This window comes from Oryza sativa, chromosome 4, assembly GCF_034140825.1.
Source record: "Oryza sativa Japonica Group chromosome 4, ASM3414082v1".
Taxonomy (NCBI): Eukaryota; Viridiplantae; Streptophyta; class Magnoliopsida; order Poales; family Poaceae; genus Oryza; species Oryza sativa.
In genome coordinates this window covers 24,399,735-24,423,171 of record NC_089038.1, presented here as the reverse complement: position 1 = coordinate 24,423,171, position 23,437 = coordinate 24,399,735, and the positions used below count along the sequence as shown (strand labels likewise).

The 23,437-nt window shown below is 45.9% G+C and overlaps 3 protein-coding genes across 3 annotated transcripts; 2 read left to right on the top strand and 1 right to left on the bottom strand.

The window, feature by feature from the left end:
- Nucleotides 1–6,029: 6,029 nt before the first annotated feature.
- LOC107276579 (uncharacterized) lies at nucleotides 6,030–9,294 on the top strand. The gene is made up of 8 exons (XM_066309999.1): nucleotides 6,030–6,112; nucleotides 6,187–6,346; nucleotides 7,154–7,400; nucleotides 7,489–7,608; nucleotides 7,809–7,913; nucleotides 7,999–8,086; nucleotides 8,723–8,819; nucleotides 8,965–9,294. The coding sequence occupies exons 3-7, from the start codon at nucleotides 7,157–7,159 to the stop codon at nucleotides 8,802–8,804; spliced, it is 639 nt and encodes a 212-aa protein (XP_066166096.1). The 5' UTR covers nucleotides 6,030–6,112; nucleotides 6,187–6,346; nucleotides 7,154–7,156; the 3' UTR covers nucleotides 8,805–8,819; nucleotides 8,965–9,294.
- A 1,973-nt stretch (nucleotides 9,295–11,267) lies between these two features.
- On the top strand, nucleotides 11,268–11,687 carry LOC4336164 (uncharacterized). The gene has a single exon (XM_066309823.1). The coding sequence runs from the start codon at nucleotides 11,268–11,270 to the stop codon at nucleotides 11,685–11,687; it is 420 nt and encodes a 139-aa protein (XP_066165920.1).
- A 1,159-nt stretch (nucleotides 11,688–12,846) lies between these two features.
- LOC4336163 (uncharacterized) lies at nucleotides 12,847–15,150 on the bottom strand. Its single transcript, XM_015781125.3, has 2 exons — nucleotides 14,820–15,150; nucleotides 12,847–13,567 (listed from the first exon to the last, which is right to left on the bottom strand). The coding sequence occupies exons 1-2, from the start codon at nucleotides 15,127–15,129 to the stop codon at nucleotides 13,185–13,187; spliced, it is 693 nt and encodes a 230-aa protein (XP_015636611.1). The 5' UTR covers nucleotides 15,130–15,150; the 3' UTR covers nucleotides 12,847–13,184.
- Between the last annotated feature and the right edge of the window lie 8,287 nt (nucleotides 15,151–23,437).

Below are 23,437 nucleotides of genomic sequence, written 5' to 3'. Positions count from 1 at the left end.
GCAACGACCGTACTAAGACCTACTAGACGCCATCGTCTTCATCTCCCTCCTGATAGTAGGCATAGGGATCCTCTGAGGCTTCATCTCCCGCTTCTGATAAATTTTATATTTGCAAGGATGAGTACCAACCGTACTCAGCAAGCCACCACAGCAATGATGCACATGACATAGGAATTCAGAGGATGGCTATGGTTCTTTTGCGCAAAGCAAATTTTGTAATTTTTTTTACAAGCCTAAGACCTAGCATAAACTGATCCAGTTTTAATACCAGTGTTCATATTAAACAATGACGGTTCTGTCCACCATCCATTGTGATCCCAAGGATAGCTTCCCGCCATTGAGTCGTTATGGTTTTCTGAGGACGTCCACATTCCCGCCTCTCAGGAAGTGGCTCCACCAGCATAAAAATCATCATGCAATATCCCATCCCACACAAGTTAAAGAATTTAGAGTCTAGCCAAGTGTAATACATGTCCCGGTGCTCAATAACCGCGAGCACGGCTATTCGAATAGATTTGGTTTACTCACACTGCAGTGGATGTACACTTTACCCGCACTCCGCGACTGCCCAACACATGAGCCTCGTCCCAACACATGAGACGCGTCACGGCAAAGCTTTTCGATAACCTCGCATTGGCAGTACCCGCTCCATGAACTTAAATCCTCATGCACTCTAGGCGTCCATGTTTCTAGCAGTGAGAGGAGTTCTGGCGCTCCCGGGAAAGAGAAGTCTCACACACATATTAAATTATGGTTCAAGTTAAGTTCTCTCTCTCTCACACACTCATGGCAGTCCTACCAATGGCGACACCGATGTAGGGCACGCCTCTCGGCCCTACCTCAACGGCTGTCCCACCGTAGCGCACCTGCCTCACTCAGGGGTGAACCATCTATGCAGGGATACTGCCTCCGCTCGGCTATCTAATCCGCTAGGTCTATACCCATTCGAGAAGTACGGTTGTACGGGGGTCGTTTCATGCTTAACTTCATGGCTCGGTCCTTAATTGACCGGGGACGGTACTAGCCTTTCCCAGATACCACCCAAATCCTCCGTCCGCCCCAGTCGAAAACAATTGTTTAATTTTATTTCTTCTTTCACAAATCATGTCATCAACATCATGGCAATGTGGCGCACATGTCTCCACATGCCGCATCTCAATTACCTTCCCAAAGGTAATTGCCCAAGCATATAGCATTTGATAAATATGAGTATGCATGATTCTAGTATAGCGTTTCTAAGCAATTGTCATAGTTGACTAGGGACTCATACGTAAACATGGTTACAAAGATTTAAGGGTAAACAATAATCAAGGCATGGCATAATCACAAGTAGGATGTTCATCATTGCATGCAATTTTATTTGTAAACCAAACAATTTCGCAATTGGGATCAACATGTTCAAGGAATAGTGATGACTTGCCTTGCTCAAGGTCTTGCGGGTCTTGGCCTTCGCTTGGATCCGCAACTCCCTCGGGCTCTATAGTTACGTGCAAGAATTGATTTGAATTCGGTTAGAATTCAAATGAGAATCCGAATAAATCCAAATGACAGTCGAATGCGAAAGTCGTTTCCTTTTTATTAACTTTACTATCCGCTACGGCAAACCCAATTTTGATTTAAACTATTTTGCGGGTATAAATATTTTGTTGTCATAAGTTTTTAATTTAATCTACCCGAGCATTATATCCATATAATAGGTTAGAAATTTCTATCGCGAGCTAAATGTCGGACGGAATCCTAAAATTATCTTATAATATTATACGTTTTAATTTAGTCTATGACTAAATGATTAAATATAATATACGTCTAAAATTCCTAGCGATTAAGTCCGAATTTCTACCGTGAATCGATTACTTAAAAGATTATCCAAAAATGATCTATAGTAGTCTATAAAGATTCATCTAATTGTTAATTATATCTAAACTACTACTGCGAATTGATTTCTTTTGGAAATTACCAAGAATAATTAAATTTTGCAATTCTAGGACCATGATTATTCTATAATTAAATTCTAATTATTTTAAATTTTCTAAACTATTAACCTCCCTAATTTTCTTCCAAATCTTTCTATTTATTTTTCCTTTTCCTTTTTCTCCCTTTCCTTTTTCTTTTCTTTTCTCTTTTTCTCTCTTTTCCTTCTCTTTTCTTTCCTCTCTTTCTTTTTCTCTCTTCCTCTCCCTCTCGGCTCTCTCTCTCGGCTCTATCTCTCTCTCTCGGCTCTCCCTCCTACCCGAGCGGCGGCGGCGGTGGACGCGGGGGGGGGGGGGGGGGGGAGGAGGAGAAGGAGGGCGGCTCACCGACGGCGGCAGCGGCAACGACGGCGGTGGCGACGGTGGCGTACGGCGGCACCGAAGCGGCGGTACAGCGGCGCGGGAACGGCGGCACAGCGGCACGGGAACGGCGGCGCGGCGGCACGGGAACGACGGCGCAGTGGAGAGGGGAGAGGGAAGGAAGGGTGAGATGGGGTGGGGAGAATGGAGAGAGAGGGGGGGATTTGTAGAGAGGGGAGGAGCGGCGGGGCTCGGGGCGGCGCGCGGGGCTCGGCGCAGCTCGGTGTGACGGCGATGGCGACGCGATGATGACGCGATGCGGCAGCGGCGCGGGGCGCGAGGCGGCGACGCGATGGCGAGTAGCGCGCGGGGCGCGGGGCGCGAGACGGCGCGCGGGGCGCAAGGAGACGGCGCGCGGGGCGGCAGCGGCAACACGATAGGCGCGCGGCGCGGCGACGGGACGGTCACGCGGCGATGGGATGGGCGGGCGACGCGGCGCGGGACGGCGACGCGCGGTGACGGCGATGCGTCGGATGGCGCGGCAACGAGACGGGCGCGCGGCGGCCGGTGATGGCGACGAGCGGGCGGCGCGGCGCGGGGCTCGGCGCGGCTCGGCACGGGGCTCGGCGCGGCGACGACGGCGACGCGACGGGCGAGCGGCGCGGCAGCGGGATGGCGATGGGGACGGCTCGGCAGCGGCGGCGCGCGGCTCGGAGCGACGATGGGACGCGCGCGGCGACGGGACGGGAGGTGACGGGGCGGCAGCGGTGGCGCGCGGCACGAGGAGGGATGCGACGGTGACGGCCGAGCGGCGCGCGGCGCGGCAGGCGACAGCGGCACGGCGGCAGGCGGCGACGGCGACGGCTCGGGGCGCGAGGCGCGCATGGCAGGGGAGGGGAAGGGGCTAGGGAGCCTCGTCGAACACCTAGAAGCTAATGAATAGTGTCTTTTTCCTATTTTTCCCAATTTTATATTATTTTCTATATGAATTTGATTCTATAATTTCTAAATCTTGCATAAATGAAGTTTACTCAATATGTGTATTATCTCAACTAATGAATTCACCCTAGATTAATATTACTCATATTTTATTTTCATGTAATTTATTTGAGTTTTAATTAGGGTTAATTCTTATTCCATCGTATTCAAATTTAATTGATCCAAATATAGTCGCGATAATATTTTATTTATTTCTATCCCACCTAATATTTATTTTGTATTTATTTTACCAATTTGTTTTTAAGGTTTATTCCTAATTAACTATTCTTTACTCATGATTAATAATCTTCGAGATCAAATCCAGATGAAATAGACGAATAAGATCGACATGATGCAATTAATTTAAAAAGTTTTTGAAAATCTGTATTTTTAGAGTTTTGATTTTGTCATTCGAATTTTCAGAGTGTTACACATTCCCCTTGTTCCTAAACAAACGCCTTAGCCGTGGTATTATAGGGAAATACCACATCACCTTAGCAGGAATTCTCTTCTTTGTTAATTGCCCGTCAACTTCTCCTGGATCATCTCGTCTAATCTTGTACCATAGTGCTTTGCAAACAGGGCATGCTTCTAGGTTCTTGTACTCCTCACCACGATATAGGATACAATCATTCGGACATGCGTGAATCTTCTGAACTTCCAGTCCTAAAGGGCAGACTATCTTCTTAGCCTCGTACGTTGTCTCGGGCAATTTGTTTCCCTCCGGAAGAATGTTCTTGACGAGTCAATAAATCGCCAAATGCCTTGTCACTAACACTATTTTTTGCCTTCCATTGCAAGAACTCCAGAGTGGTATCCAACTTTTTGTGCCCCTGCTCGCAACCTGGGTACAACGACGTTCTGTGGTCCTCTAACATCTTGTCCAATTTATGGGCCCCCTTTTCACTTTCGCAGTCCTCCTTGGCGTCCTGCAACATCTGACCAAGATCATCTGCAACGTCGTTACCATCAGCATCCATTTTCTTCTCGCCCGTTTGATTTCCTTCAAATCCACTGTACTGATCAAAGTCTGGAATATTGTCGTCTTCCACTTCATCTTCTTCCATTTCAACCCCTTGCTCTCCGTGGGATGTCCAACAGTTATAGCTTGGCATGAACCCCAACTCAAACAAGTGGAAATTAATAGTCCTGGATGCAGAATACTCCTTCTGATTTTTACACTTATTGCATGGACAACAAATAAAACCCTTTTGCCTGTTAGCTTCGGCCACTCTCAAAAAAATAATGCACGCCGTCAATAAACTCTTTGGACCGCCGGCCATCGTACATCCATTGACGATCCATCTACATGAGTCGAAAAAAAATCGTACATAAATAATTATTCTTACAATAATGACAGTCATACAATAATTATAAGATAATTACAAACTCTTTCAACAGTCATACAATAATGACATATCTTTATTCATACAAAAATCATAAAATATTACACTAAATAATTCTTATTTACTATTTCTAAAGTTTTAAACAAATTTTAATGTGTTTTGCTTCTTTTAATTTTCATTTTAGTTTGTTTTCTATTATTTAAGACTAACTTTCACTATATTTTCCTTCTCAACTATTTTATAAAACCTTCTTTACCAAATCAACTAAATTTCTATATGTTCTTTCTTCCCCCACACAAATTTTCTCTCTCATCAACTTACAACTAAATTTTGGAGACAAAAAAGTGTGCAAAACATAGCTCCAAATGTAATATGACAAAGAAAAACATTGGAGGATGAAGTTGCAAACCTTTTAGGCACCTCCTATTTGTATGTAATCACCAAAATAAATTCACTAGAAATTTTGGCATGACCTCCCTTCTTTTTTGAAGAAATTTTGAAGCTTGCTCGGGCAGCTGGAGGAGGAAAAAGACATATATATAGGGGTGGGACTTTAGTCCCAGTTGGTATTTCCAACCGGGGCTAAAGATCCCCGAGATCTTTAGTCCCGGTTGGTAAGTTACGATCTTTAGTCCCGGTTGGTACCAACCGGGACTAAAGATCCGGGGGGGCCTGACAGGCCCTAACAGCATTTGAACCGGGACTAAATATCATCTTTAGTCCCGATTGGTGTTACCAACCAGGATTAAAAATCAAATATGCCAGTTACCCTTTTTAACCGGGACTAAAGATCATCTTTAGCTCCGGTTTTTATTGCATCCGGGACTATTATGGAATTCGGCCGACCGACGAAAGATGGTTTCTCCACCAGTGACCGTTTGTTTGCGTATACTGTCATGCTATAATTCTCCGAAGGTATTATACAAACATAAAACCAAGTACACATTGAATGATATTTTTCAATATATGATATTTACATAGATTTTATTAGTATTAAAGTAATTACTCTAAAAAGAATACATGTGCCCTATGGGAAAAAATCACAGGATAGATTATCCAGCGCGCAAGCCGGACTGGGTGTCTGGGTCGGTATCATTGGTGGAGTTTAACATTTTGCTAATAAAACCTGATCGTACGACTGTCGGAGGGGGGGGGGGGGGAAGTTGGAACCACGCGGTGCCATGTGGCGGGGCTTTTTACACGCGAATCCTCCCAGAATTCGGTATTTTTTACACGCGAATCCTCCCAGAATTCGGTATTAGAGATTTGAGGGACTCAAAGTGAACTTACTCCACTCGAAAAAATGAACCTGGGTTCGGTGGGCCGGGCTGCTTTCAGCTTCACGCGCCTCTCCTCGTAGTATGCCTGTATGTGGCCCCCACCCCCACCACTTTGAATTTCAAAATTTAGGCGACCCCATTTGCTCTCGACTCTCGAGCTAGGGCGGGGAAAAGAAATTGGGGAGACGATCTCACCGCCGTCCGCCGCGCAGGAGGGGCGAACTTTTCTCCCCATCAGGCAAGTCCCCTCCCCTTCTCTCCTCCCCCTCCTCATTGCTACCTGCTAATTGATCCGTGGTGTTCTCTGATCAGCTTGGCTCCGACGGCGCACGGCGGCGTCGGAGAAGGAGAGAGTATTCGTCCCCGCGCGCGGGTTCCTCTCCGCGGTTCGCCGGAGGCCTGCTGCTGCGAGCGAACGCGAACGGAGCTCCAGGAAGTCCAAGGCTTTGTCACCGATTTGGGTTCGACTTTGGTAAGTTGCTGGGCTACCGGCCTCCCGATTCCCGTGTGCTGCAACGTTTCCGCGCGTTTTGTCTCCCTTGATCGTGCGAGATTTTATAGGGTTTGGGAGTTGGATTTACAGGGTTTGTGCATTTCCCTAGTGATCGCTTCTGACTTTACCAATGTTGCAACCTAGTACCGGGAAATTATCATTATTGGGGTTCTCGCATCAGTTGTTACGGAAATTGCATATTGTCCCATTCGGATTGGATCCTGAACTCTGTCCGATTTTTTTTCCTTTCTAAATTACGGTTGTCTGCCGTAAGTGTTACAGTATGTTATGTTAGTGTAGCATTCTGCTGTATTTCACGGAGTTGGGTTCCTCCAGATAGTGAGTGTAGTGCAGCACTGCAACCTGGATTGTGTTTTTTGTTTGTGGAAGATGATATGTTAATGCTGAGGGCACGTTTAACTTGCTGGTGCGCGATACTGGCATACCAATATGTCCTGTTGTTTGATATGTTTGTAATGGACAGTTCACATAATTTAACTGCTAAATTGGCTTGTTAGACCTGCACTTATTTTTCTGCAGATGTAGCTAATTTGACATTACATCTTCTACTTAGCGACTCATATCTCTAATGGGTCAGTGGTGATGCACGTTTGTGTATTGATGTGTATTTTAGATGTTGTGATATGAATTCTATGGCTATTCAATACAGATACCGATAGATGTGTTATCAAATATTATGAGTCAGTTTTACAAACCTGTCTAAATTGATAAATCTATGGAGTGATCCACAAGGGATTATTTATGCTATTGCTATGTTAACTGCAGGACATGGGTCTGTTTTCCCGTCTTGTGTCCAAGTTTTCCCGTGCTCTACGTGCATCAGCACCTGCAAAACCTCGTTCATTCAGCGCAGATGTAAGAGAAGCTTGCTGGAATAATGCTCCCAAGGTGATTGGACGATCTGGTGATCGTTGGCGGCTGGATGCCAACGGAAATCCTGTCCTGAAGGCGCTAAATGGCAAACATGGTTGTTGTGGCTACGAATTTGATCATATACAGCCACACTCCAAGAGTAATTTTCTTCTTATACGTTAAACCTTACGTTTTTTAGTATAACATATATATTGCCATAATTCTGAAGATCTACCTAATTTATTTAGGAGGCCCAAATGATCAGAGTAACTGTCAAATCATACAGACTGGCGCGAACAGATCAAAATCAAACCGTATTCTTAGGAAAGACCAGATGAAAGGTCTATCCAGGACAATGAACTGGACTCGTAAGTAATTATATGATATACTTCAATGAGCAAATGTTTTAGCTGCTTTTCTTCCCTTTCTTTTCTGTAAGAACCTTGTAGCTTGTATCCATTTCTGGTAATAGAAATGGGGGCCTTGGTCCTTGCTCAAAAAAAAAAAAAAACTTCAATGAGCAATGCATTAGCCTTAAATGTGACTAATCTGTGTTTTTTTCATCTAGATCCCCACTTAGACACCATCGAGATAGCTGTATACGCCTCAGTGGAGAGGGATGATCTGAGCTGCACTTGCCCAACCATCGACAACCTGTCTGATGCAAACTTCAGTAATGCCCTTGTTCATATATTTTGTCAAATGGATGCCAGTTTTTTTTTTTAACTCTAATGATATCAAAATTGACTTGAATATAGAAAAAAACATATGTGAACTTCCAGAGTTTATGACCGAGGAAGGAATTCACTGTCTTCAGGTAGCTGATGCCATGTCAAGATTTATGAGGTCAGTGCCTTAGTGGCAAATTTTGCATGTTACTGTTGAGACTAATCAGCCAATCATAAGTCATTAAGGATAAGACTTTATTTTTTCAGTATATCTTGCCTTTACCGAATGAGTATAGAGAGATAGATAGCTTGTTCTTAATATGTCATCTGCTTAGCTATTGGTACTTGTGCTTTTGAGTTACCAGAATTTGGGTTAGGTAGATTATATGGTATAGCTTGTTCTTAATATGTCATCTGCTTAGCTATTGGTACTTGTGCTTTTGAGTTACCAGAATTTGGGTTAGGTAGATTGTATGGTTTTGTGCTTCATTTTTGTTGTTATTTACCACAGCAGAATCTGGGCCTTGTTTTTCATATGTAGCGATCGGCATTTTGCATAAAGCAGGTCCAATTCTATCCCTCCTTAAGGACAATGCTTTATTATTTGGGTAATTTTACCATCCTTGAGTTACCAGAATTCTTGTTGTCACTTATGCTGCCTGCAATATAGTAACATCTTGTAGTGCTTTCTATATGCACTTTCTGCATTTGTCAGCGATTAGTTTATCAGAATTTGTCAACCAGAACTGATATTTGTTGATGTGTTGATCCACTAACAATTAATTGCTTGATCTGCCCATTTCTATGTTTTCAGCAATCCTCTCAATGAGATCACTTGTGCTGCTGATGCGAGCACGCCCAACAACCTCACAGCGTCAGGTGCGCAAGTCCCCTGAAGCTTCAACTAATCTGTAAGTTGTATCTCGTCAATTCCAATTCAGACAAATAACATATTAACCTGATAATCTTCTGTGAGAGACTTGCTGCATTGTGATTTATGTGAGATGAGACTTGTTGCATTGTGATTTATGTATGGTCGTGTTGTATGGATGGCAGGTACCAGCAGGGTAGCAGAGAAGATTTGCCCAGGATAAAAAGGAAAGCGAAACGGCATCCTTGATTGAATGGCAAAACCGGAGTACATATCCATAAAAGCATTCTTTTTGCATATAATCCATACAGAATACGAACAATATCTTGTTAGGTCTGCCATGTAAAAGTTAGCAGTGGGAGACTCATCTTGTGTCCGTCCGTCGAACTGTCGGTCTTCTTTGAGTTGCAGTCAGTTAGGTCCAACCAAACTGGTTGAGTGGAGAACAGAAAAAAAAAAACTACTGTACCACCATTTTTGGTGTTTCTGATATATAATTTTGGCTCGGATATGCATTCTCTGTTGTGCCTTGGTCGTCCTCCAGCTCCAACCGAACTGCACAACGCAACACAAAGAACCGTAATGCAGCAAAACCGTATGGTGAATAGCTGTAAGACTTTAGATGGACAGCGAACAATGCTGCAGTTGGACAGGAGGTATAGGGGCGTGGGCGATGAGAGAAGATGGGTTTGACTGGCACCTGGCAGCGACGGACTCACATGCTGGTGACTGGTGAGCAGCAGCCCGCGTTGGTGTTATCCATTGCAAGCCTGCACCTGTTGCCCTTCCGACAGGGGATCTTGGACGCAGCTTGCGAGCGCCAGGAATTTCTCCTGATATGCCGCCACGGTCCCCGTCTGGGAAAGACGTTTGAGTTCTCCGAGCGGATTGTGGCGGAAGAACTGCTCGCAATGTTGCAGCCAGTTGAGAGGATCTTCTTTGCCGTCGAATGGGAAACTCGAGCTTGTAGAAACGGGGAACGCTGCCGCCTCCGGTGCCCGTTCCCGCGCCTGTCCCCGTGCCCGCCGCCAGCTCTGCCGCGCCAACGTTCAGATTGGGTTGGGACGGGTTGGGCAACATGCCCGCGCCGCCGAGCCGCCGAGGCGAGGTTGAAGCGGAGTTGTTGAAGACGAGGCCACCCCTGGTTGCTGTTCCAGGGACGTGAGACGCGATGTCACGACGGCCACCGAACGACGAAGGTCAGCAAGATCGCTTTTGGACGCCAACAACCCCAAGCCGGTGAGCACGTCGGACATGGTGTCCTGCAGCTTGGCAACGGCATCCGTCGGCTCGAGCAGCGGCTGCTTATCGCTGGATGTGTCGTCCTGAACCACAGTCTCTGATAACAAGTTGTTATGCGCCAATAGTGAACGGATGGGATATGTGTGAGTTGTGGGTGGACGAGGTTTGGGTAGTTTGCGCGAACGGCGATCCGTCGTGGATCGCCGGAGAGAACACGGGATGAGAAGAGAGAAACAGGAGATGAGATGAAGATTAATCTATTGCATATCCAAAAAGGGAGTACCTATACGTCTTTCGAAAGATTTTTATGATCGTATCACACAGATTTTTAATCTTTAGATTAAAATCCGATAGATATAATAAAAAGCAAAAAGCAATTAAGAAACACCATAATGGACACTAAATTACCATATCCTCAATAAAAAGACCAAATCCAATACAAAATTTAAAATTTACATGCGAAGATTCAAAAATTACAGTGTAACTTACAAAAGTTACAAGTTACAGTGTAAGTTTCATAAATTACAATGTAACTTACAAGAAAATGGACTGTAAATTTAAGTGAGAAAATCGAGTGAGAGATAAGAAAAAATCTTTCGAGTGAGATATAGTAAAAATGGATCCAAAATATCCGAATGGATGCCCTCTTATAGGCTTACTCTTGTAACTAACAATTTACTGATTTAAAGGAAACTAACTCCCCTGTCACGCTAACGGAAACGCTGATCTGCGCGGTACTGTTCACGGTTCGGCACAATCACAGCTGTGCGCCATCTCCTTCCCCTTCTTTTTCCTGCGTTGATACACAATTCCGACCATGGCATAGAGATTGAGATAGGTTCTCCTAGTTCAGCAAGCCATGGTATTTGTACAATTGGCCCTACAGCACTTATTGAAATTCTTTACATTGCAAAAGAATTATAGGCAAGAATCTGAAATTTGAAGTTATTCGAGTTGTCTGAAATCTGAAAAGAATCAGATGGTGCCTTGAGGCTGCGCGTGTAACTAGAAATCAAGGCTGCGGAAACCTCTCACGACTCACGAGCGCTCTCTCTCGAAACCTCACTTGCTACAGTAAATCCCCTCTCTCGACCCCTCTTCCTCCTCGATTCCGGCGGCCTCGTCGCCGGCGGCGGGAGGGAGAGGGGTCGTCCCCCCTCCCCTAGTATAGCTAAGTAGCCGGGCTAGTCTCGTTAGGTCGGGTTCTTCCCGTTTCCTCCTCGTTGGTGTGGTATGGAAGTTGGAGATGGAGGCGGATTCGACGCGGATGCAGCTCGTGACGGCGATGGCGACGCAGAATCGATCCGAGACGACGGCAGCGACGCGGATCTGGCCTGCGGTGGTGGCGGCGGCTCGGATGCGACCTGCGGCGGCGACAGGGGCTCGGATGCAGTCTGTGGCGGCGGCGGCGACTCGGTTTCGGTCAGCTGCGGCGGCGGCCTCACGGATGCGGCTCGCGGCGGCGGCGGCCACGCGGATGCGGCCCGCGGCGGCGGCGGCCATGCCGTTGCTGCCCTCGGCGGCGACGGCAGCGCGGATGTGGCCCCCGGCGGCGAAAGCTGCGCCGATGCACCCCGCGGCGGCGACGGCTGCGCCGTTGCAGTCCGCGACGGCGTCGGTGGTGCGGATGTGTCCTGCAATGGCGGCGTGGATGCGACTCGGATGATCTCCTTTTCTTCAACCTTCTCCATCGAGTTACCAAGACAGCATGTTCTTCGCCACCATCTTTGGATTAAGTCTTTGGTTGGCTGGATTTGGGGAAATTCTTCCTCTTTATCTCTTGGCAGCAATAACCATGCAGGATTTATCGTTCGGGTTGAGCCCAGATTGGATTTGCAACTTTGGTTTGCAGGTTTGCAGTCCAAGCTTGTCAGATTCAATGATGAACCCCGTGGAAATCTTTTGTGGAGTCCGGTGATGTTCACACCAAAATCTACGGCTTCGCACCAAACCTCTCATATGTGTCGTTTCCGTGGAGGCAGCCGAAGGGGTTTACCAGTTCGTCAAGCGGAGTACATATCAATAGAGGCCCTTGGATGCAATTGTCGCGGCCCTGCCACAGTACCCTATCGATTTGCTCCTTCATTGCTGCTTAGTTTCATTATAAAGTTTGCTTCTTTTTTTCAGTTGACCTCTCTCTTGTTAAATATGGTCCAACTCTTATGTTTATCCTGGGCGATGTATTGGGGAATTCAATTCCCCTAAACGCTGTGGTTTAACAAAGTGTGTTGTGTTTTAAAAAAAAATCAAGACTGCGCATGTCGAACTCAACGAATTGCCAAACAACCTAACAAGTAAGTTGCAAAAATATTTTTCTAGATAAACTAAATTAAAAGCCATATGATCAATATCTAAGTAATTGACCCGGCGAAAATATCTAAGTAATTGTTTACACAGGTAATAAACAGCTGTTTGTTCAATAAGCCAACTAATCTAAATAACAACTTTAGTTCCATCCTCTTTATATGTATTCAAGTAAGATTGATGTATTAGTTTATAAAGGTCCTAGCGCACCTCTTCCTGTATAAACTAATAAAGAGGAAATTGGAAGCAGTACTCTTTATATATATACCAATTTCCTAGCGCACCTCTTCCTGTTCCCCCTTCCTTCTTTTCTATATACATATAAACAAACAATGCATGAATGATAATGGTGAAAATGTTGAATTTTTTAGACAGACAAATTGAGAATATGGAATAAATTTCCTCTTTATTAGTTTATTGCCAATTTCCTAGCGCACCTCTTCCTGTTCCCCTTCCTTCTTTTCCGTTTTTATATATATATAAACAAACAATGCATGAATGATAATGGTGAAAATGTTGAATTTTTTAGACAAGACAATACTCACCTTTACTTTCGTCCTATTGCTCAACGAATTAATGTACAAACAACTGACATATATACCATCTTCACACTTGATCTTGATCTGTTTGAACACTTGTGCCCGTAAACCCAAAAGGCTAAAATACACAAACTTCCCACAGGCGGAAGCATATGGAATTCATGACCACTTAGATAAGATGGTACGACATAAGCATAGACTACACATGGAACGGCAAATCATAACTTATTATTACAGTTGATTTATATGGGGAGCTAAGTTCAACTCCTTGAGGGTAAGGGATTTCCATAAGCAAATTAAATCGCTCTTATGTAACATGTTCAATCTTCAGTGCTCATTTTTTTTCCTCCTTGGATGTCAGGCAGATCCATCCCTTGGTCATTTTCCTTCAACATGCCCCGCCAGTATTGGTTAACAGTGTCTCCCCCATCGGCGGATGGGCCTAATTCCTCTTGTAGGTACCAAGGATCGACAGGTTTGCCTAAATCCCTTCTCTTTTTTGCACGAGCTAATTCCTCTTTGTCTTCATGAACATAATTGTTCCAGCTGTGCACAAGCGATGCTTTCAGCTTGAATATGTCGAACCGGCGAATCATCTCAGCATGGTCACGCTTCTTGTTGTATGACTTGCACCAGCGCTCATATAAGGCCCATACGGCTTGATCTGACTCGAGGTCCTTGGCTGTAACGCACTTACCATCATCTATCACAATTCAATTCGCAAAAGTTAGTAGTGTGAACAAATTTGATTTTTCGCAAGCACAAAGAAGAATTTATATGATGTTTCAGATAATGGAATTAGATCCCAGCCTTTGGCTCAAGAGGTTCCAGCCAAAATTTTTATTGGTAGAAAAGTTGAGCTTTCAAGCTGAGAGATATCACACGTGATAATGGTGTAAAAACTAAACACAATAAATGCCAACATTGTTTTGATGACACGAATATTAGTCTGTTACTAAATCCATGGTTGGCTGTTTATTTTCAGAATATGCCACTCAATTCGCACCACCTTCAGAATTTGCCACTCAATTTCCAACATTTTCAGAACATGCCACTAAGGACGCGAATTGTTTCATCCCGTGCCACTCCGCCCTCCGAAGCCGAGCGCCGTCGCCCGCCCGTGTCACGACGTCCGTTTGAGTCATCTGGGCGCCGCCAATGAGCTCCTCCTCCACGCCGGCAAGTTCTCCCTCCCCACGCCGGCGGGTCCTCCTCCCCAACGCCGGTGAGCTCTTCCTCCCCATGCCGGCAGAGCTCCTCCTCTCCACGCCGACAAGTTTCTTCCCCGTACATGCCGGTGAACTCTTCCTTCCCGCGCGAGTTATTCCTTCCCAACACCGGTGGCTCTTCCTTTCCAACGCCGGCAGCTCCTCCTTCCCATGCCCACGAGCTCTTCCTCCCGCACCGGCAGAGCTCTCCTCCCCATGTCGGCAAGCTTCTACACCGTTCATGCTAGCGAGCTCTTCCTCCCTGCACCGGAATGGCGAGCTCTTCCTCCCCAACACCGGCCAAGCTCCTCACCCACGCCGGCGGCCTTCCTCCCCACGCTGGCGGCGGCAAGATGACGCAACGGACGGCACGATACGGACGGGCGACGACGCGTAACTTCAGAGAGACGGAGTGACACGGAATGAAACAATTCCCGTGCTTGGTGGGGATGAAACAATTAGAGTCCTTAGTGGCATGTTTTGAAAAAGTTGCAAATTGAGTGGCAAATTCTGAAGGTGGTGTGAATTGAGTGGCATATTCTGAAATTCTCAGGCACGGGGATTAGGAATTCATCTGCATTATCTTTTAAATACAAATTCTCTCGAGATTACGGTGTTATGCAATTTTGTTCGCCAAACATGGATTAATGGCAAATCCTGAAGGTGGTGCAAATTGAGTGGCATATTCTGAAAATTCTCATTTGCTGGGAGACCATGAAGAGAGCGGGATTGGGTGTTAAGGTTTACCTGGGGGCTCGGTGCTGTAGCGGAAGGAGAGGCGGGCAGCGATGTCGTCGTCAAGGAGCTTCGAGGAGATTGAGCGGGCGGCGCGAGATACGGCAGCCGCAATCGCGCGCGCTGTGGGGCCTCCGGCATGAGATGCGGCCGCCGCAGCTAAGCGAGCGGCGCGAGATGCGGCAGTGGCGGTGGCCCGCGCTGAGGGGTCCCCGGCCCCGGTACGAGATGCGGACGCCGCAGCTAAGCGGGCGGCGCGAGATGCCGCCACCGCAGCTAAGCGGGCGGCGCGAGATGCGAGCCTCGACGACATTGTTGTCATGGCGAGAGAGGATAGGAATCTGTATGTTCGTCCTTCCTTCGGTCTTGTTATAAACCCTAGATTCTATACTTGGGTCGGGTCTTTGCTAACAAGAATGCGGCCCAAATTGAGGATTACAGGCCTGCGGGAGTAGGGATAGTGGGCTGGCTTTCGGCCCAATCCGGAGAGAACAGGGGCTAGGCGCCTAGGCAATAAAAAATCAAAAAGTTTAGCCTACGTTCAAGGAAAAAGAAGGAATAAGTTCACCTTCTATCCCTTCATCTTTACGTCGGGTTTAATTTATATCTCTAAACCGCAATATCAGAAATATTCACCCATCATATTGCCAAAACCGTCCACGACAGGTCCGAAAAACCTAATTCACGGATATCCGCGCGTCGGCGCCCCCGGAGCGCGAATGTCCGTAGCTAGATCACCCGCCGGCGCCACCTGTGGGATAGGTTCTACGGCCGCATCGCAGAGGGTCTCGGGCTCAAGTTTGGTGCCACTCCCGGTGGCGCTACCGTCGGCGTCAGCCGGAGGGGCGATCACTAGTTCACCCAGCCAAACCAGGGGGCGCGTTGCCCTACACAGTCGCGTGGCTGCCGTGGTGTCCTTCTGCTTCGTTGCATGCTTTGAAGGCATCCTTCACTTGCACTGCTTTGTTCTCTCTTTGCTCGATCCCCATGGACGGCGCCAATGTTGGAATAAAATCCAAAGGGGTTCAAGCACAAGGGAAGAAGGGATGTGGTTTTTATCTATTATTTCATTTGCCCCCCTCTCCCCCTCCCCCCCGGGGGGGGCGTATTACATCTTTATGTAGTCTTACATTGGTAAGGGAAATTACAGAGATAGACCTTCTGGGCTTAACTCAAGGATGGAGGTTGACAAGTGGCCCCCGCTCAAGGGCGGTCTGGTAACTCTCCAAGGGACATCGTATGGGACTGCGCCCATTAAGCCAGCATTCCCGGGGGACCCCATGTTTCCCGGGGTGCACTGCTCGAGGCTGAGGCGTGATAACGATGTACCTTGGCCTTCACCTAGGGTGTTGAGCCAACAGTATCAAAGGTAGTTGGCCGCCTAAAATGCGAGATTAAGGCTCTCTGCGATGTTATCCTGGCTGTTGCCTCCGGGGTCCCCCTTCGGGGTCACGTTCCCCGAAGCCTGACGAAGCCTCTGAAGCGCCCCCTTCCCCTTGGGGCGGCTTCCGAGGGCCCTGCGGTGGCTCCTCGGAGCCTCCGCTTGTGAGCTCATCGAGAGCAAGATTGGTGGGAGAAAATGGGAGCCTTTGTCCTCTCCGGGCAAGGTCAAAGCTACTCCCCCCAACATAGATAGTCTTATGACTTTGATCGCGAAGAAGAAGCGGCATATGGAAGCAAGAGTCGGAAACAAATATGCAAATATTGCTAGTCTTTTTGCACGGCCTCAGAAAAGCCAAAGTTGCATACAAATAATAGTAAATGTATGCCATAATGAGAATCAAACAATCATATTTAAGGACCTCCAAGAACTAAGGGAGGAGGAAATCTGGAAATCTAGGTAACAGATCAAAGGGGAGAAAGAAGAACAAATAAAGAAACCAGTGGAAGAAAGAACACTCGAAGCGGTCACCACGTCCGTGTCCTCCTACTTCTCCTTGCCGCAGCGGCGGAGCTTCAACGGAGCCATGGCGAGGGGGTGTGATGCAGCAGCGTCCTCGCCACACCTGCCACCACCGTGCGTTGTCGCTGCCGCAGCAGCAGCGCGCACGTGAGAAGCCCTAACCCTAGAAGAGGAGGGGAGAGGGGAAGGGGACTTGGGAGAAGGTGGTGTTGATGCAAAAAACAAACACTGGCCTGGGAGATCTGCTTAGCTCCAGTGCAGGTCCAAAGATTGATGAGATGCGGACGTGCCAGTCAGTTTGATCCTGCAACTGACAAGATATGTAAACAGTAGATCAATGAGTCGATCGGCTGACAAGCTGATGGAGTAATCCAGCCGATGCCGATACCAGCCGATATTGATAGGGTTTTGAGCTATCGGCTATATATCCAATGTAGATTCCGACATTATATAAATAACAATATGGAGGCAATCGGCTGATGAAGATGTAATAAAATATATAATGATATTATCCAGTAGAAACCAATCGGCTAACAATATGATATGATAGAACACGTACTGATCCGAAGGTTAAATAATACATCGGCTGGAGGTCCGATGTCATAGAATCCACAAGATTAGATAAATCAGTAAACTCTTTGTTGTGATCGGCTAAATCCAGCTCATATGTATATGTGATCCTTATAAGCCGATGCAACGTCCAGATAACTTATCGGCTAGCACCCCGATAAAACACTAGCATGAACCTATTGGCTTAACAAGACTTATATTATCAACAACAATCTAGTAGGTCGGACACAACCGATGCAGCACGAGATTGTATGATAATCTAATACTCGATAAGCCGATAGATCTGTCTAATGTGATGGATATAATAAATCTATTTAGAACGACATTGTGATTGTAGAGATATATCGGCTAAGACAGAAGATCGGACCTAACCGAGACAGTTCCAACTAAACCGATGCGTCTCTAAACACAATGCAATCAGAGATAGAATTGAGATATCAGGTAGGCAAATATATCAACCAAACCAGAGCAATCCAAGAGGTCAAATGTACTGATGCAGCCTTGGACGACGCTGACGTAACCGATATATTTACCTGGGCCGGCGGAACGTAGGACTTACCGCTTCACCGGAGATCGAACTGAACCGATGCAGCCCCGCATCATGTGCCAACTTCCGCCGGTTGATAAGTAAAAACCTCGGTAAAGAGGGTGGTGATGCGTCGAGAGTTGCATTGATCGAAAGATTGATATTATAATGACCCTGGGTGTACATATTTATACCCATGGGTAGATACTAGTCCTTATAGGAGAAGAAAGAAACTATCCTAAAGATAAATGGAAAACTTAAAGTCATTATCGGACACTAAACACACTTTCCTAAAGATAAAAGAAACTAACAAACTATTTTTTAATTAATAGACATAATTGCCTTTTTCAGACTTAATCCATAGGTGGCAATCCTCATGAAGCACACCAACAAAATCCGACAATGATTCCAACATCACTTTGTTGGAATCGGCTACATCGGCTTCCCTTATCCGATTCGGAATTAGCCGATGCACACCATAGCCGACGCAATTCGATGCTGATTCTTGCTCTGTTTCTGTGATTGTCAATTTCCTTCCAAATCCGCTTCAGCTGATGCATAATTTACCAAATTTGGTCATTAACATGTGGCCACCGGAGGAGACAGCTGCCCGAGGAGAGAGCGTGTCGTCGTCGTCGCGTCCGAGTCATGCCGCAGCGCCTCCTCTCGTTGTGCCGCCTCTCTAAGTGTTTTTTCCAAGCCTCCGCACTAGGTGATTTTTTCTTGGGCCTGGACAATAGGGGAACCCTGTGGTGGGCCGGGTTAAAATCATCGTCTGGGCTTAACCGAACGCAACTTTTCCCATGGGCTGGGATTGCTTCCTCGCCAGGTTGATCCACGGGGGTTGGGCCGTGACCCCGGCCGTTCTCGGCCCAATCGAACATGGCCTTAGGGGGTGTTCAAGCCCCCTGCTACTTCCGTCCCTGTGATGTGCGCACGTACATCCTATATCTATCCTATATAGAAACTCTTACTTAGTGAAAATTTATCCTGCACACTAGGGGCTAGAGCAGGGAGAAAAAGAAGAACCCCTCTAACCGCGAGCGCTGGTTCGAGGAACAATCTGTAGGATCGAACACAAGTAACCAAGCCTACCAGAGGGGGGGTGAATGGTAGATTTCGTCAGCGGAAGTCAAATAATCGAATCTTAATAGATCAAAACACACCCCAACCTCAAAAGCCAATGGAACACATGTTTGGCGGTCTATCCGACCTACTAGGATCGATCTGACCGAACTCTAATCGGTTTGACCGCTGTTCCTCTCGCGGTTTGACCATCAGACTAAAAACAGCACGACAGAGCTTCGGTAAAAACACGATTTCTCTTAAACCAACCGTTGGATCGAGTTGCAAACTTTACATAATAAACTATACAAACCAAGAAACAACTCCACTGGAGGGATTTGCAAACTAATAAACGGTTTAAGAGAAAACACCCTCGAAATTCAGCTGTCTCAGAATTTCAGCAAATCTGAACTAAACCTAAAACTTAAGCAAATTCAAATCTAACAAGAACCAATCAACGAAACTTTTCAAATCTGATCTATGAAGTATTAGAAAGATTTTGGATGGATTAACTTGGACAAAATCGCAGCAAAACGAATAATCACAAGTTAATGCTAAAACCAAACATAAACATAAAACTTACGACACCGGAATAGATCGTCGATGCCTTGATGATTGAATATGATCTTTATTGCTCAAGTATATTGTTTACAAGGTGCAGCCACAGCACCCCTCAAAAGTTTCTCACGAAACCTTATCTAATCTCTCAAACTCGGATTACTAAAACCGATACCGGGAGGCCACCCCCTCCCTCTCTATTTATACATAAAAATCTCCTACTCAAAATAGGTGTTGAACTCCAATTCACAACAGGACTCAATCTCTCAATTTCCATACGTTTTACAATTTCCAAACGTGCAGCAAACAACCGGCCACACCAGAAATCCAAAACTGATTTGCTCCCAAGCTGACGTCCACGCGTGACCGTCTCCGACTCGCTGCCAGCTGGGCCCTTGCTTCTCCTGGGCCGACTTGGCATGCCGCCAACAGCCACCGAAGCCCACCGAGCCGCTCTGCTGTTGCTCGGCCAACCGGTCATGCACACGTACATATACAGCACCGTACATGCATGCATACCTGCACACTACAGTACCTCGTGTACTGTAGCACCATATACTCCAACTTTTCAATTCCCTTCGCGAACACCGACGCTTGCACGCACACCTCGTGAAGCCCGTTGCGAAGATCTCTCCCATATAATGTCCATCCACCGTATGCCATCTCATATCAAACTTCGTCACCCGGTATCCTTGACCGTCTGGATCTCAACTCCTCCCCGAGTTTAGTGCCGATCCCCACCGTTGACCGAAGTTGACCTCCAAGATTTCTGACTCTAGTCACCTTCTCACATAGTATCCCGACCGCACTAGACCTCTGTTCCTCCCTAAACATAGTCCCGGTCCTCATCATTGACCAAGGTTGACCTCAAGTCACCTTCACACAATCAGACAAAACAACCGATTTTTGGCACAGATATCACAACCTAACCCACATTAGTCACACGCACTCACACTAACATCCACACATCTTTCCAAACCAATTCACCGAATAAATCATTTTGCAAAGCCAATTGTTCGTCACAAATATTAATCATGACAATGATTTCACACAATCCAAACCAGAACTTTAAACTTTTTTGAACTCTGCTTGTTAAAAGTGCCCTTACAAAGTCCAAATCGCGTTAAGACACAATTTCTCTGAAGGGAAAATCCGCCCTTTGGATTCTACCACGAGCCAAACAAAAAATTAACGAAACGAAAATTTCAATCTAGCCATCGCTGTCCGAAGAGAAGACAACAATTCAGACATTGAGGCAGCAGCACAAGTCCAACGAAGCGATGAATCACCCAGTAAATTTATGCCAAGTTTCATCGTTTGGCCGGTTTAGTTAAAAATTTAATTAACCGGCCAGTTCGTTTCTTCAAAGAGTTGATTAAATTTTTAACTATGTGTAGCCTCGCCAATGGATATAAAATAGACATCGGAAAGAACTATGAGATGGATTTGTTTATAATGTTCGATGCAAATTGACCAATAATTATATACTATATCTGATGACATGATAGAGAGAATAATGCGGAGTAAACAACAATTTAGATGCGAACAATCTTCAACTCTTTGATGATGAATTGGTGGTTGATAAATGATACGGATTGCGGTTGTTAAAAGCAGTTATCTGCCTACGTGACACTTATCTCTAAACGGCTAAAAGAAATCGCAAGAGAACAAATTTAAATCGCAAATGAAATTCCTGTATTCTAAATTGAGATTTAATAATATTTTTTTACCTACACATAAAGGAGTAGCCTATTTGTTTTTATTATTTTTTACTCATAAAGTATGTCCTATATGTTCAAAATGACTTAGGCATTAATTAATTGCCTTAATTAAAGTAATGCTTTTCTTGAGGTGGATTGAAAGAGCTACTAGCTCAGAGCCAGGACAGCAATGTTCCCAGCATATTACAGCCAAAATGCTTGTACGCTTCGGCATAACCAGAGCACGGAATCGCAACCTACAAGTAATTGCACACATTAATTGCAACTCCTTTAACCAACTAAGAGCTGCCATCGTTTCGCTTATTGGTGGAATAAGCGAAACGGCATATTTATAAACGAAAAACAATTTGTGGATAAAACTTTTATATACACGTTCTTAGCGATCTAAAAGCAAAGGCTGAAAAATAAACTTCGATGAAAAAACCTCAAAATCAACTCCAAATTTAAGGATGAAAATTTAAATTTTGGCTGATAAGCATAAGCATAAGCGAACCGATAGTAGCCTCCTAAGATGTCATTGGGAGAGACCTGATTAAAGATTAGCAGGCAAGGCAATAGACAAATGACACAAGAGTTGGTAGGAGAGAAAAAAGATGACAAAAATATTAATTTCAAGGGCTTGTAATGGACAGCCTCCATGTGGACTTCATGGTGTACATGTCCATGTGGGTGTGTAGATAGAACCTGCTTAGAATTGGCTTAACTTGTTTCTCATCATCTTATCTCAGGCAGGTATCAGCTCACAAACAAAAAATATTGCGTGTTCTGGATAACTAGCATAAACCTAACCATGGCATGATTGATCTGGCAATGGTGTTTGATACTTTGATGTGTCATGTTTTGGCCAACTGTCCAGCAGATATCTACCTGACCTGAATGATGTGTCTTGAGTCTTGACATGTACAGATGTACTAGTATAAATTAGACTCCAATTAGTTACTTGGTTTAGTTTGTCTCACCTTAACTAGGTTCCATTTGCTTTGAGTTCATCCTTAGCTTTCTCCTCCTTAATGCAATGATTGCGTAAGTCTTATGCTCTTTCAAGACGAACTAGGAGAGTTCATACTTCATAGGTGGCTGACGAAAATGCCGTCATGCTCATATTCGCATCACAGGATCACATTGACATCACCACAACCACAAGGCACCATATATGCTGTATTCCGTCTTACGTACTTATGCAGTTCTGCCCATACTCTTCCATCGTTCTCGTTTAGCTAGCTTATGTAGGAATACTGTTAGCAAATTGATTCTTTATCACGTATTATTGTATCATTTGAAAACTCCTTCCCGATAATTCAAAAATGTCTTGGGCCTCTTTTAGAATGGAGAAATTTCATAGCAATTGTTGAAGTTGAATATATGTCTATTATCCTTATCTCTAACATTATCCCGTGCAACAATTCCTGCACCCACACATCTTACAAGCTCAGTCCCCATCAGTGTTAGTTGACATCCATCCCAAAATAGATATCTAGCAAAATCAGTACAGAGTGAGACTTAGAGTCGTAATAGGTCTTTAGCGTAAAAGTAGAGCTAGACTCTTATTCTAGATCCTCTCTTAAATTAATTAAAGAGACACCCCGGTATAGGGGTGAAAATGGAGCGGATATTATCCGATCCGATCCGCTTCGAGTCCGTCCGAAGTGAGGATATGGTAAGGGTTTTTAGATATCCGGCGGATGCGGATGCGGAGCCGGATGTGGTATCAACGATATCCGACGGATGCGGATTATTCGATATTTTAATCGGATTATCCGATCCGATGTACTATTTGGCGGATAATCCACAATTTTCATGCCACACAACTACTCAATTTAGCCCATTTTCCATCGAGTGGCCCATCTATCATAACCTAATCCAACCATCCCCCAAATCTTTCTGACTCTCATCTTCTCACGCGTCTCTCGATTTCTCCAACTCCACACATGCGCCGTTGCAGGCTGCTAGCGCCGCCACCGCTCCTCCTTCTAGCGCGCCGCCTCTGGCATTGCTGGCACCGTCGCCTGCCGTCCCCACTCCCCTGCGTCAGCGCGTCCTCCATCGGCCCGTCGCCTCCTCCTGTCGTCCCCATCGCCACCATCCACCGTCGGCGGTCGGCCCGTCGCCAGCGCCAGCGCCTAGGCGCCACCGTCACCAGCACCATCCCCGTCGCCAGGCGCCAACGTCGGCCCGTCGCCAACGCCATCCCCATCGTCTGTCGTTCCGTGTCCCCATTGCTGCTTCTTGCCGTCGTCTGTCGTGCTATGTATCTTGGATTATTTGAGCCCTTAAGCAATTGACAATT